General features: G+C 35.2%; 1 protein-coding gene across 2 annotated transcripts in view; it reads left to right on the top strand.

Annotated features, from left to right (window-relative positions):
• The first annotated feature begins 9,754 nt into the window (after positions 1 to 9,754).
• The window catches only part of LOC126470232 (histone-lysine N-methyltransferase SMYD3), a 234,589-nt gene continuing 228,926 nt past the window's right edge, over positions 9,755 to 15,417 (top strand). Inside the window, exon 1 of one of the 2 annotated variants that reach the window (XM_050097926.1) lies at positions 9,755 to 9,839. In XM_050097926.1, coding sequence (XP_049953883.1) covers positions 9,766 to 9,839 — 74 coding nt within the window. In that variant the 5' untranslated portion in view covers positions 9,755 to 9,765. Of the gene's footprint in view, positions 9,840 to 12,780; positions 12,861 to 15,417 lie in introns of those variants that run through there. The other variant, XM_050097927.1, reaches the window with a different exon arrangement.

The following is a 15,417-nucleotide window of genomic DNA, read 5'->3' as shown; positions in this document are numbered from 1 at the left end:
CTTCGGTAGTGACATGGGCGAAAAGCCTGGGGCTTAAACTAAATGCAAAAAAGACGCAAGTAATCTTAATAGCCCATCAGAAATTAATAAGTTCAGATTTCCGCGAACGGCTACCTCCTATTCTACTCGACGGTACTCCAATACCATATCAGAAAACAGTGAAGAACTTGGGTGTAACTTTGGATGAGCATCTCAACTGGGCGGAGAATACAGTCGCAGTGTGCCGAAAGACGTCTGCTTGTCTCTATGCTCTCAAAAAGTTTCGGAACATATTTCCACAGGACTTGAAACGCCAGCTCGTGCAAGCACTCGTTCTACCGAACCTCCACTATTGTGATGTGATTCAACAAGGCACGAGTAGTGAAAACAAAAGACGGCTAAAGCTAACCATGAATGCCTGTGTGCGTTACACCTGCAAGATTCGCCGATATGATCATGTTAGTGCTTCATACGCCGAGCTAAAGTGGTTGCGGCCGGACAAATTGCGTGACTACCACACTCTATGTCTACAATAGGTTTGTTTATAAATAAATACTTCTGCTACCAGTCACGATTTTCTTTATTTTACTATTTGCACGACGCGTTTCGAGAAATAATTCCCATTTTCAAGTGCGTTTTTATGATGTGTGTTAAGCCATTTCTTTTGATGTTGTCAGTGTGTGTGAGTCTGCTTCACTTTGTTGACTTTTACTGTAATACATAAGAAACGCGATTTTTAGTTGGGTGTCAATATTTTCTGTGAGGTTAGTGGCTAAAGTTTGAGAACAATTTGTACTTACAATTTTCTAATGGTCCATTTGTGTAGAGAGTCACACACACTTAACATCACACACAACTTGTACATTTTACACATCGAACATATCTGATATAAACAAAACAGTTGCAAAGATCTTCTTATAGGTAGTTCACAGAGATAATATTATAGGTCTTCCACAGATTATGATATGCTTTTTGTACAGAGGTTAATTTATCTTTACAATTTGGCTCATGAATTACTTATACTGATTTTACATTTTTGCTTATTTCTATGTTTTACTATTTTTATTTAAGTATATTATCAAAACATCTGAAGAAATTCACTGATTCATTTTCAAGTTTTTCATTTAATATTTTATCTTCATATTTTCTATAATGTGAATATATCTCCAGTTCTTCAAGCAAATCCATTTTATGTCCTTTATCTAGTCGGTGGAGTACTTTGACATTTTGCTCTATTTTTCCAAATGGGTGTCCTGTATTATGTATGTGTGTTGCTATTGCTGATGTAGCGTGTTTGTTGTGGGTGTATGCTCTAATGTGCTCTGTGTACCTGGTGTTGATATTTCGGCCTGTTTGTCCTATGTAGAACTTGGAGCATTCCTGGCATGTTACCTTGTATATTCCAGAGTCTGAATATGGATCATGATTACACTTTATATTATGTATTAATTTTTGGTGTAGTTTATTGGATGTAGAAAACCCAATTTTTACTCTGTGATTTTTGAAAATATTTGCAATCTTCTGTGATACATTGCCTATGTATGGAATGCTAGATATATATTTGTTTTTCTCTTTTTCTTCTGTGGTGCAGTTTGTACCTGGGTTTCTCTTCATTTTGTCTAAGATTGTGTCAACCATGGAAGCATTGTAACCATTGGCAACTGCAATCTTCTTCACTGTGTTTATTTCTTGTTGCATATTTTCTTGGTTCAATGGTATTTTTGTTGCCCTATGCAGCATTGACCTGTAAGCTGCCTGTTTATGAATATTTGGGTGACATGAGGTTGCAGGGATTGTGGTGTCAGTCATTGTGTTTTTCCTATAAATTTTGAATGTGCATGTGTTGTTGTGTCTTGTAATATTTAGGTCCAGAAAGTTGATATTTTTATTTTGCTCATGTTCCACTGTAAATTTGATTTTCTCATTTAGATTATTGAAATGATTAAGAATGTCTGTGATGTCTTTGGTATCTCCTTTCACTAACAGTAGTGTGTCATCTACATATCTCCTATAAAATTCTATTTTCTTTAGGCAGGGTTCTTGGCTGTCAAATAGTTTTTGTTCTAAGTGATTTAAGTATATGTCAGCTATGGTACCGGATATACATGATCCCATTGCTAGGCCATCTGGTTGCTTATAAATGTTGTCATTAAAGGTAAAGTAGTTGTAACTTAGGGTTAGCTGAAGGAGTTCCATAAATTCTACGATCTCTGTGTATGAAAGTTTCTTGTGTTGTATAAGGTTCTTTTGTATTACTGTTAGAGCTTCTTGTATGGGTATGTTTGAATAAAGGTTGGTGATGTCAAGTGATATAAACTGTGCATCTTGGGGGAGCTTTCTGGTTCTTAGTTCTTTGGCTAGAATCATGCTGTTTTTTATGGCATATGTTGTTTCATATGTATAATTTTTCACCAGTATGTTGTTCAGTTTTTGAGACAGTTTGTATGCTGGGCTGTTTATAGAGTTGACCACAGGACGTATCGGGTATCCATTTTTGTGTATTTTTGGTTGTGCTCTTAGGCGTGGTGCTTTTGGATTCATACATGTAAGGTATTTCTTTTCATTTTCTGTCAACAGGAAATGTGTGTTCTTTAATTGTTCCTTAATTTTACTTTGGAATTGTTTGGTTGGGTCTTTTTCAATGTGCTGAATGTTATTAGCAGCAAAAAATTCATTTGTTTTGTCTATGTATTCTTTTTCTTTCATCACAACTAATGTATTACTTTTGTCTGACTTTACAACTATGGATTGGTTGTTTTCCAGTTTATTGTTTATAGATTTTAAAGTTTTTGTATCATTTATTGTATATTTAGATCTAAACTTATCTTTATTCATTTCTTTCTCAAGAAGCTTGCTTACTTTGTGTCCTATTGCTGCTTTTGTATTTGAATTTAATTTTGCAGCATCTGCTGCACTTTTAGTTGCAGCTATAACCTGTTTCAGTGTATGGTTGTTGAGGTTAGGTTCTATGTTGTATTTTAGTCCTTTTTGGAGTAGATCGTTTTCTCTTTGGTTGAACTTTATGTCAGTGTTGTTTACCACTCTACTGTAAAATGTGTGTTTGTTTTTGTCAGTTATCTCAAGGTTGGATCTCTTGTCTTGTTTGGATGTCAAGGTCTGTAGTTTCTTGTTATGTGTGTTGCAAATCGTCAAGTACTCTTTGTCGACTACTTCCTGGATATGCCTGCAAATTCTGTCATAAACTGTAGGTTCCATGTTGTTTGCTGCTTCTATCTGCATGTTGAGTAGCTTTCTGTTTAGTAAGTCCTTTTTCTTATGTAACTGCCTTATTTCGGTTTTCAGCCAGAGTTTTTCTGCTTTATGTTTTATAAGTTTTGCTATGTTGCTGCTAGAACATATTTTCACTTTTATATATTTCGGAATTATGCCTAGTTGTTGACAGTGCTTGTTGAATCTTATGTGTGCGACTGTTTTTAGTACTTTCATTTTGAGGTTTTTGTATTTATATATAGCTTTCATTGCCTGGCTTGGCACTAATAATCTGATTTGATCCATTATAAATGGTTTTTGAAAGCCTGCGACTGTAGATACAATAGGTTTGTTTATAAATAAATACTTCTGCTACCAGTCACGATTTTCTTTATTTTACTATTTGCACGACGCGTTTCGAGAAATAATTCCCATTTTCAAGTGCGTTTTTATGATGTGTGTTAAGCCATTTCTTTTGATGTTGTCAGTGTGTGTGAGTCTGCTTCACTTTGTTGACTTTTACTGTAATACATAAGAAACGCGATTTTTAGTTGGGTGTCAATATTTTCTGTGAGGTTAGTGGCTAAAGTTTGAGAACAATTTGTACTTACAATTTTCTAATGGTCCATTTGTGTAGAGAGTCACACACACTTAACATCACACACAACTTGTACATTTTACACATCGAACATATCTGATATAAACAAAACAGTTGCAAAGATCTTCTTATAGGTAGTTCACAGAGATAACATTATAGGTCTTCCACAGATTATGATATGCTTTTTGTACAGAGGTTAATTTATCTTTACAATTTGGCTCATGAATTACTTATACTGATTTTACATTTTTGCTTATTTCTATGTTTTACTATTTTTATTTAAGTATATTATCAAAACATCTGAAGAAATTCACTGATTCATTTTCAAGTTTTTCATTTAATATTTTATCTTCATATTTTCTATAATGTGAATATATCTCCAGTTCTTCAAGCAAATCCATTTTATGTCCTTTATCTAGTCGGTGGAGTACTTTGACATTTTGCTCTATTTTTCCAAATGGGTGTCCTGTATTATGTATGTGTGTTGCTATTGCTGATGTAGCGTGTTTGTTGTGGGTGTATGCTCTAATGTGCTCTGTGTACCTGGTGTTGATATTTCGGCCTGTTTGTCCTATGTAGAACTTGGAGCATTCCTGGCATGTTACCTTGTATATTCCAGAGTCTGAATATGGATCATGATTACACTTTATATTATGTATTAATTTTTGGTGTAGTTTATTGGATGTAGAAAACCCAATTTTTACTCTGTGATTTTTGAAAATATTTGCAATCTTCTGTGATACATTGCCTATGTATGGAATGCTAGATATATATTTGTTTTTCTCTTTTTCTTCTGTGGTGCAGTTTGTACCTGGGTTTCTCTTCATTTTGTCTAAGATTGTGTCAACCATGGAAGCATTGTAACCATTGGCAACTGCAATCTTCTTCACTGTGTTTATTTCTTGTTGCATATTTTCTTGGTTCAATGGTATTTTTGTTGCCCTATGCAGCATTGACCTGTAAGCTGCCTGTTTATGAATATTTGGGTGACATGAGGTTGCAGGGATTGTGGTGTCAGTCATTGTGTTTTTCCTATAAATTTTGAATGTGCATGTGTTGTTGTGTCTTGTAATATTTAGGTCCAGAAAGTTGATATTTTTATTTTGCTCATGTTCCACTGTAAATTTGATTTTCTCATTTAGATTATTGAAATGATTAAGAATGTCTGTGATGTCTTTGGTATCTCCTTTCACTAACAGTAGTGTGTCATCTACATATCTCCTATAAAATTCTATTTTCTTTAGGCAGGGTTCTTGGCTGTCAAATAGTTTTTGTTCTAAGTGATTTAAGTATATGTCAGCTATGGTACCGGATATACATGATCCCATTGCTAGGCCATCTGGTTGCTTATAAATGTTGTCATTAAAGGTAAAGTAGTTGTAACTTAGGGTTAGCTGAAGGAGTTCCATAAATTCTACGATCTCTGTGTATGAAAGTTTCTTGTGTTGCATAAGGTTCTTTTGTATTACTGTTAGAGCTTCTTGTATGGGTATGTTTGAATAAAGGTTGGTGATGTCAAGTGATATAAACTGTGCATCTTGGGGGAGCTTTCTGGTTCTTAGTTCTTTGGCTAGAATCATGCTGTTTTTTATGGCATATGTTGTTTCATATGTATAATTTTTCACCAGTATGTTGTTCAGTTTTTGAGACAGTTTGTATGCTGGGCTGTTTATAGAGTTGACCACAGGACGTATCGGGTATCCATTTTTGTGTATTTTTGGTTGTGCTCTTAGGCGTGGTGCTTTTGGATTCATACATGTAAGGTATTTCTTTTCATTTTCTGTCAACAGGAAATGTGTGTTCTTTAATTGTTCCTTAATTTTACTTTGGAATTGTTTGGTTGGGTCTTTTTCAATGTGCTGAATGTTATTAGCAGCAAAAAATTCATTTGTTTTGTCTATGTATTCTTTTTCTTTCATCACAACTAATGTATTACTTTTGTCTGACTTTACAACTATGGATTGGTTGTTTTCCAGTTTATTGTTTATAGATTTTAAAGTTTTTGTATCATTTATTGTATATTTAGATCTAAACTTATCTTTATTCATTTCTTTCTCAAGAAGCTTGCTTACTTTGTGTCCTATTGCTGCTTTTGTATTTGAATTTAATTTTGCAGCATCTGCTGCACTTTTAGTTGCAGCTATAACCTGTTTCAGTGTATGGTTGTTGAGGTTAGGTTCTATGTTGTATTTTAGTCCTTTTTGGAGTAGATCGTTTTCTCTTTGGTTGAACTTTATGTCAGTGTTGTTTACCACTCTACTGTAAAATGTGTGTTTGTTTTTGTCAGTTATCTCAAGGTTGGATCTCTTGTCTTGTTTGGATGTCAAGGTCTGTAGTTTCTTGTTATGTGTGTTGCAAATCGTCAAGTACTCTTTGTCGACTACTTCCTGGATATGCCTGCAAATTCTGTCATAAACTGTAGGTTCCATGTTGTTTGCTGCTTCTATCTGCATGTTGAGTAGCTTTCTGTTTAGTAAGTCCTTTTTCTTATGTAACTGCCTTATTTCGGTTTTCAGCCAGAGTTTTTCTGCTTTATGTTTTATAAGTTTTGCTATGTTGCTGCTAGAACATATTTTCACTTTTATATATTTCGGAATTATGCCTAGTTGTTGACAGTGCTTGTTGAATCTTATGTGTGCGACTGTTTTTAGTACTTTCATTTTGAGGTTTTTGTATTTATATATAGCTTTCATTGCCTGGCTTGGCACTAATAATCTGATTTGATCCATTATAAATGGTTTTTGAAAGCCTGCGACTGTAGATACAATAGGTTTGTTTATAAATAAATACTTCTGCTACCAGTCACGATTTTCTTTATTTTACTATTTGCACGACGCGTTTCGAGAAATAATTCCCATTTTCAAGTGCGTTTTTATGATGTGTGTTAAGCCATTTCTTTTGATGTTGTCAGTGTGTGTGAGTCTGCTTCACTTTGTTGACTTTTACTGTAATACATAAGAAACGCGATTTTTAGTTGGGTGTCAATATTTTCTGTGAGGTTAGTGGCTAAAGTTTGAGAACAATTTGTACTTACAATTTTCTAATGGTCCATTTGTGTAAACAAAACCTCACAGAAAATATTGACACCCAACTAAAAATCGCGTTTCTTATGTATTACAGTAAAAGTCAACAAAGTGAAGCAGACTCACACACACTGACAACATCAAAAGAAATGGCTTAACACACATCATAAAAACGCACTTGAAAATGGGAATTATTTCTCGAAACGCGTCGTGCAAATAGTAAAATAAAGAAAATCGTGACTGGTAGCAGAAGTATTTATTCATAAACAAACCTATTGTATCTACAGTCGCAGGCTTTCAAAAACCATTTATAATGGATCAAATCAGATTATTAGTGCCAAGCCAGGCAATGAAAGCTATATATAAATACAAAAACCTCAAAATGAAAGTACTAAAAACAGTCGCACACATAAGATTCAACAAGCACTGTCAACAACTAGGCATAATTCCGAAATATATAAAAGTGAAAATATGTTCTAGCAGCAACATAGCAAAACTTATAAAACATAAAGCAGAAAAACTCTGGCTGAAAACCGAAATAAGGCAGTTACATAAGAAAAAGGACTTACTAAACAGAAAGCTACTCAACATGCAGATAGAAGCAGCAAACAACATGGAACCTACAGTTTATGACAGAATTTGCAGGCATATCCAGGAAGTAGTCGACAAAGAGTACTTGACGATTTGCAACACACATAACAAGAAACTACAGACCTTGACATCCAAACAAGACAAGAGATCCAACCTTGAGATAACTGACAAAAACAAACACACATTTTACAGTAGAGTGGTAAACAACACTGACATAAAGTTCAACCAAAGAGAAAACGATCTACTCCAAAAAGGACTAAAATACAACATAGAACCTAACCTCAACAACCATACACTGAAACAGGTTATAGCTGCAACTAAAAGTGCAGCAGATGCTGCAAAATTAAATTCAAATACAAAAGCAGCAATAGGACACAAAGTAAGCAAGCTTCTTGAGAAAGAAATGAATAAAGATAAGTTTAGATCTAAATATACAATAAATGATACAAAAACTTTAAAATCTATAAACAATAAACTGGAAAACAACCAATCCATAGTTGTAAAGTCAGACAAAAGTAATACATTAGTTGTGATGAAAGAAAAAGAATACATAGACAAAACAAATGAATTTTTTGCTGCTAATAACATTCAGCACATTGAAAAAGACCCAACCAAACAATTCCAAAGTAAAATTAAGGAACAATTAAAGAACACACATTTCCTGTTGACAGAAAATGAAAAGAAATACCTTACATGTATGAATCCAAAAGCACCACGCCTAAGAGCACAACCAAAAATACACAAAAATGGATACCCGATACGTCCTGTGGTCAACTCTATAAACAGCCCAGCATACAAACTGTCTCAAAAACTGAACAACATACTGGTGAAAAATTATACATATGAAACAACATATGCCATAAAAAACAGCATGATTCTAGCCAAAGAACTAAGAACCAGAAAGCTCCCCCAAGATGCACAGTTTATATCACTTGACATCACCAACCTTTATTCAAACATACCCATACAAGAAGCTCTAACAGTAATACAAAAGAACCTTATGCAACACAAGAAACTTTCATACACAGAGATCGTAGAATTTATGGAACTCCTTCAGCTAACCCTAAGTTACAACTACTTTACCTTTAATGACAACATTTATAAGCAACCAGATGGCCTAGCAATGGGATCATGTATATCCGGTACCATAGCTGACATATACTTAAATCACTTAGAACAAAAACTATTTGACAGCCAAGAACCCTGCCTAAAGAAAATAGAATTTTATAGGAGATATGTAGATGACACACTACTGTTAGTGAAAGGAGATACCAAAGACATCACAGACATTCTTAATCATTTCAATAATCTAAATGAGAAAATCAAATTTACAGTGGAACATGAGCAAAATAAAAATATCAACTTTCTGGACCTAAATATTACAAGACACAACAACACATGCACATTCAAAATTTATAGGAAAAACACAATGACTGACACCACAATCCCTGCAACCTCATGTCACCCAAATATTCATAAACAGGCAGCTTACAGGTCAATGCTGCATAGGGCAACAAAAATACCATTGAACCAAGAAAATATGCAACAAGAAATAAACACAGTGAAGAAGATTGCAGTTGCCAATGGTTACAATGCTTCCATGGTTGACACAATCTTAGACAAAATGAAGAGAAACCCAGGTACAAACTGCACCACAGAAGAAAAAGAGAAAAACAAATATATATCTAGCATTCCATACATAGGCAATGTATCACAGAAGATTGCAAATATTTTCAAAAATCACAGAGTAAAAATTGGGTTTTCTACATCCAATAAACTACACCAAAAATTAATACATAATATAAAGTGTAATCATGATCCATATTCAGACTCTGGAATATACAAGGTAACATGCCAGGAATGCTCCAAGTTCTACATAGGACAAACAGGCCGAAATATCAACACCAGGTACACAGAGCACATTAGAGCATACACCCACAACAAACACGCTACATCAGCAATAGCAACACACATACATAATACAGGACACCCATTTGGAAAAATAGAGCAAAATGTCAAAGTACTCCACCGACTAGATAAAGGACATAAAATGGATTTGCTTGAAGAACTGGAGATATATTCACATTATAGAAAATATGAAGATAAAATATTAAATGAAAAACTTGAAAATGAATCAGTGAATTTCTTCAGATGTTTTGATAATATACTTAAATAAAAATAGTAAAACATAGAAATAAGCAAAAATGTAAAATCAGTATAAGTAATTCATGAGCCAAATTGTAAAGATAAATTAACCTCTGTACAAAAAGCATATCATAATCTGTGGAAGACCTATAATGTTATCTCTGTGAACTACCTATAAGAAGATCTTTGCAACTGTTTTGTTTATATCAGATATGTTCGATGTGTAAAATGTACAAGTTGTGTGTGATGTTAAGTGTGTGTGACTCTCTACACAAATGGACCATTAGAAAATTGTAAGTACAAATTGTTCTCAAACTTTAGCCACTAACCTCACAGAAAATATTGACACCCAACTAAAAATCGCGTTTCTTATGTATTACAGTAAAAGTCAACAAAGTGAAGCAGACTCACACACACTGACAACATCAAAAGAAATGGCTTAACACACATCATAAAAACGCACTTGAAAATGGGAATTATTTCTCGAAACGCGTCGTGCAAATAGTAAAATAAAGAAAATCGTGACTGGTAGCAGAAGTATTTATTTATAAACAAACCTATTGTATCTACAGTCGCAGGCTTTCAAAAACCATTTATAATGGATCAAATCAGATTATTAGTGCCAAGCCAGGCAATGAAAGCTATATATAAATACAAAAACCTCAAAATGAAAGTACTAAAAACAGTCGCACACATAAGATTCAACAAGCACTGTCAACAACTAGGCATAATTCCGAAATATATAAAAGTGAAAATATGTTCTAGCAGCAACATAGCAAAACTTATAAAACATAAAGCAGAAAAACTCTGGCTGAAAACCGAAATAAGGCAGTTACATAAGAAAAAGGACTTACTAAACAGAAAGCTACTCAACATGCAGATAGAAGCAGCAAACAACATGGAACCTACAGTTTATGACAGAATTTGCAGGCATATCCAGGAAGTAGTCGACAAAGAGTACTTGACGATTTGCAACACACATAACAAGAAACTACAGACCTTGACATCCAAACAAGACAAGAGATCCAACCTTGAGATAACTGACAAAAACAAACACACATTTTACAGTAGAGTGGTAAACAACACTGACATAAAGTTCAACCAAAGAGAAAACGATCTACTCCAAAAAGGACTAAAATACAACATAGAACCTAACCTCAACAACCATACACTGAAACAGGTTATAGCTGCAACTAAAAGTGCAGCAGATGCTGCAAAATTAAATTCAAATACAAAAGCAGCAATAGGACACAAAGTAAGCAAGCTTCTTGAGAAAGAAATGAATAAAGATAAGTTTAGATCTAAATATACAATAAATGATACAAAAACTTTAAAATCTATAAACAATAAACTGGAAAACAACCAATCCATAGTTGTAAAGTCAGACAAAAGTAATACATTAGTTGTGATGAAAGAAAAAGAATACATAGACAAAACAAATGAATTTTTTGCTGCTAATAACATTCAGCACATTGAAAAAGACCCAACCAAACAATTCCAAAGTAAAATTAAGGAACAATTAAAGAACACACATTTCCTGTTGACAGAAAATGAAAAGAAATACCTTACATGTATGAATCCAAAAGCACCACGCCTAAGAGCACAACCAAAAATACACAAAAATGGATACCCGATACGTCCTGTGGTCAACTCTATAAACAGCCCAGCATACAAACTGTCTCAAAAACTGAACAACATACTGGTGAAAAATTATACATATGAAACAACATATGCCATAAAAAACAGCATGATTCTAGCCAAAGAACTAAGAACCAGAAAGCTCCCCCAAGATGCACAGTTTATATCACTTGACATCACCAACCTTTATTCAAACATACCCATACAAGAAGCTCTAACAGTAATACAAAAGAACCATATGCAACACAAGAAACTTTCATACACAGAGATCGTAGAATTTATGGAACTCCTTCAGCTAACCCTAAGTTACAACTACTTTACCTTTAATGACAACATTTATAAGCAACCAGATGGCCTAGCAATGGGATCATGTATATCCGGTACCATAGCTGACATATACTTAAATCACTTAGAACAAAAACTATTTGACAGCCAAGAACCCTGCCTAAAGAAAATAGAATTTTATAGGAGATATGTAGATGACACACTACTGTTAGTGAAAGGAGATACCAAAGACATCACAGACATTCTTAATCATTTCAATAATCTAAATGAGAAAATCAAATTTACAGTGGAACATGAGCAAAATAAAAATATCAACTTTCTGGACCTAAATATTACAAGACACAACAACACATGCACATTCAAAATTTATAGGAAAAACACAATGACTGACACCACAATCCCTGCAACCTCATGTCACCCAAATATTCATAAACAGGCAGCTTACAGGTCAATGCTGCATAGGGCAACAAAAATACCATTGAACCAAGAAAATATGCAACAAGAAATAAACACAGTGAAGAAGATTGCAGTTGCCAATGGTTACAATGCTTCCATGGTTGACACAATCTTAGACAAAATGAAGAGAAACCCAGGTACAAACTGCACCACAGAAGAAAAAGAGAAAAACAAATATATATCTAGCATTCCATACATAGGCAATGTATCACAGAAGATTGCAAATATTTTCAAAAATCACAGAGTAAAAATTGGGTTTTCTACATCCAATAAACTACACCAAAAATTAATACATAATATAAAGTGTAATCATGATCCATATTCAGACTCTGGAATATACAAGGTAACATGCCAGGAATGCTCCAAGTTCTACATAGGACAAACAGGCCGAAATATCAACACCAGGTACACAGAGCACATTAGAGCATACACCCACAACAAACACGCTACATCAGCAATAGCAACACACATACATAATACAGGACACCCATTTGGAAAAATAGAGCAAAATGTCAAAGTACTCCACCGACTAGATAAAGGACATAAAATGGATTTGCTTGAAGAACTGGAGATATATTCACATTATAGAAAATATGAAGATAAAATATTAAATGAAAAACTTGAAAATGAATCAGTGAATTTCTTCAGATGTTTTGATAATATACTTAAATAAAAATAGTAAAACATAGAAATAAGCAAAAATGTAAAATCAGTATAAGTAATTCATGAGCCAAATTGTAAAGATAAATTAACCTCTGTACAAAAAGCATATCATAATCTGTGGAAGACCTATAATGTTATCTCTGTGAACTACCTATAAGAAGATCTTTGCAACTGTTTTGTTTATATCAGATATGTTCGATGTGTAAAATGTACAAGTTGTGTGTGATGTTAAGTGTGTGTGACTCTCTACACAAATGGACCATTAGAAAATTGTAAGTACAAATTGTTCTCAAACTTTAGCCACTAACCTCACAGAAAATATTGACACCCAACTAAAAATCGCGTTTCTTATGTATTACAGTAAAAGTCAACAAAGTGAAGCAGACTCACACACACTGACAACATCAAAAGAAATGGCTTAACACACATCATAAAAACGCACTTGAAAATGGGAATTATTTCTCGAAACGCGTCGTGCAAATAGTAAAATAAAGAAAATCGTGACTGGTAGCAGAAGTATTTATTTATAAACAAACCTATTGTATCTACAGTCGCAGGCTTTCAAAAACCATTTATAATGGATCAAATCAGACTCTATGTCTACTTCACAGACTCCTCGTCGCGCAAGCACCCCAGTACCTTGCTTCAGAGATTAAAAATCTGTCATGCCATCATAATCGAAACACGAGGTCACTCTTATTTGGTATCCTAACTGTGCCCACTCACAAAACAAAAACTTTTTCAAACTCCTTCTCAGTTGCCGCTGTCCGCCTCTGGAACAAACTGCCCCCTTACCTTGCGCAAAATTCAATCTCCTGCTGCTTTTAAGAAGACGTTGAAGCATTTCCTACTATCATCCTCATAAAGTTCTCCACAAAATTAATGTACCAGGCCAATCCTCTCATCTGTCAAATAGCAAAGCTAACGTCTTCTATCTTGCTCCTGAGATGCCTTCCCCTTCATCTATCTCTATTAGCCAGGCAATCTTCTTTTCCTTTATATTTCCTTAATTATGTTTCATCATGTCTATTCTTCTCCTCCCTTCACCATGAGTCTCCCTCATACTCCCTGCTGCCAGCACTCCTATCTAAAATTTGTCTCTTCAATAATGTCTAATTATAACAGTACTTATGATCTACGAATATAAACTCTATATGTATGTATTTTTCCAGGTGTACCTTTCTAATTGTTTATTTCACTTTTTGTACTAGATGTAGTTTAACATGCCTACTAAAACGTATGAATGTAAAATAAGTAGAATGCCTGGTTAGATGTAAGAGAGGGCCTGATGGCCCTAATCTTGCCAGGATAAATAAATCAATAAATAAATAAATAAATAAATAAACCTGGGACAACTGTTCCAATGACCATGTACTGAGTTCTTGACACCAGGCTTTACAGGCTCTCCTGTGACCAGCGGTCAGTGAAATGCACCTTGCATCTCTCCGGGCGAATAAACCATGTCCGTTCAGTCGTCTGTAGACTGTGTACACTGTGTGTCTGGAGACAACTGTTCCAGTGGCTGCGGTAAGGTCCCAAGCAAGGCTACCAGCAGTACTCCATGGCTGTCTGTGGGCACTGATGGTGAGATATCGGTCTTCTTGTGGTGTTGTACACTGTGGACGTCCTGTACTGTAGCGCCTGGACCCGTTTCCTGTCTGCTGGAATCGTTGCCATAATCTTGAGATCACACTTTGTGGCACACGGAGGGCCCGTTCTATGACCTGCTGTACTTGACCAGCATCCAGTCGCCCTAGAATTCTACCCCTTATAATGTCATCAATATGTGTTCTTTGAGCCATTTTCAACACACAGTCGCGATTAGCACGTCTGCACACTTACTCGCTGCACCGTACTCTGACATGCGCCAACACTCCTCTGCGTATGTGGGCTGCTGCCAGCGCCACCGTGCGACGACCGCAGGTGAAATGCACCGCATGGTCATACCCCGAGGTGATTTCAACTCGCACACCGCCCACCAGAGCGTTGTTTCACCATGTATCAGCATTATCCTTAATTTATGAGCATGAGTGTACATTGGAGTCTGTCACGGATGCATTACTCTGCTCACAACTAGTCCCTGTCTGGTGGACAGCGCATACAGTATAAACACGCCATCAGTCCTGCATGCTGTTCCACCTAACACGCATTACCCCTCTGACAGATATTGTTGTGCATGAGTCACCTCAACACTGCTAATTGTGACATGTTTGGTTTCGAATTACACTGTTTCCCTAACGGTAATAGACATGATGTTTCTACAATCCCATCGACAGAATAATAATAATAATAATAATAATAATAATAATAATAATAATAATAATAATAATAATAATAATAATAATAATGAGCCGGCCGGGGTGGCCGAGCGGTTCTAAGCGCTTCAGTCTGGAACCGTGCGACCGCTACGGTTGCATGTTCGAATCATGTCTCGGGCATGGATGTGTGTGATGTCCTTAGATTAGTTAGGTTTAAGTAGTTCTAAGTCCTAGGAGACCGATGACCTCAGATGTTGAGTCCCATAGTGCTCAGAGCCATTTGAATCATTTGAATAATAATGTATTGAGATACATACTAAACAGCATGCAGATACCAGACTCAGTGTTGAAAGGCATAATTAGTGGGACCACAGTGATAACACATACACATAACAACCAAGTTTGGACATTATTCCCAAAGCACGTTGCTAGTCCTACTGGTAACACAAAGGCCCTAACGAAATGTAATGGACCTGAACGGGACAAGAATAATAGTTGCTACTAATCTATGGGACCATTGCAGGAGGGTTCAAAGAAAACAGGTTTCGCATCAAATGGTTCAAATGGCTCT

Source organism: Schistocerca serialis, chromosome 3 (genome assembly GCF_023864345.2).
Source record: "Schistocerca serialis cubense isolate TAMUIC-IGC-003099 chromosome 3, iqSchSeri2.2, whole genome shotgun sequence".
NCBI lineage: Eukaryota > Metazoa > Arthropoda > Insecta > Orthoptera > Acrididae > Schistocerca > Schistocerca serialis.
This window is presented reverse-complemented; position numbering and strand designations above follow the sequence as displayed.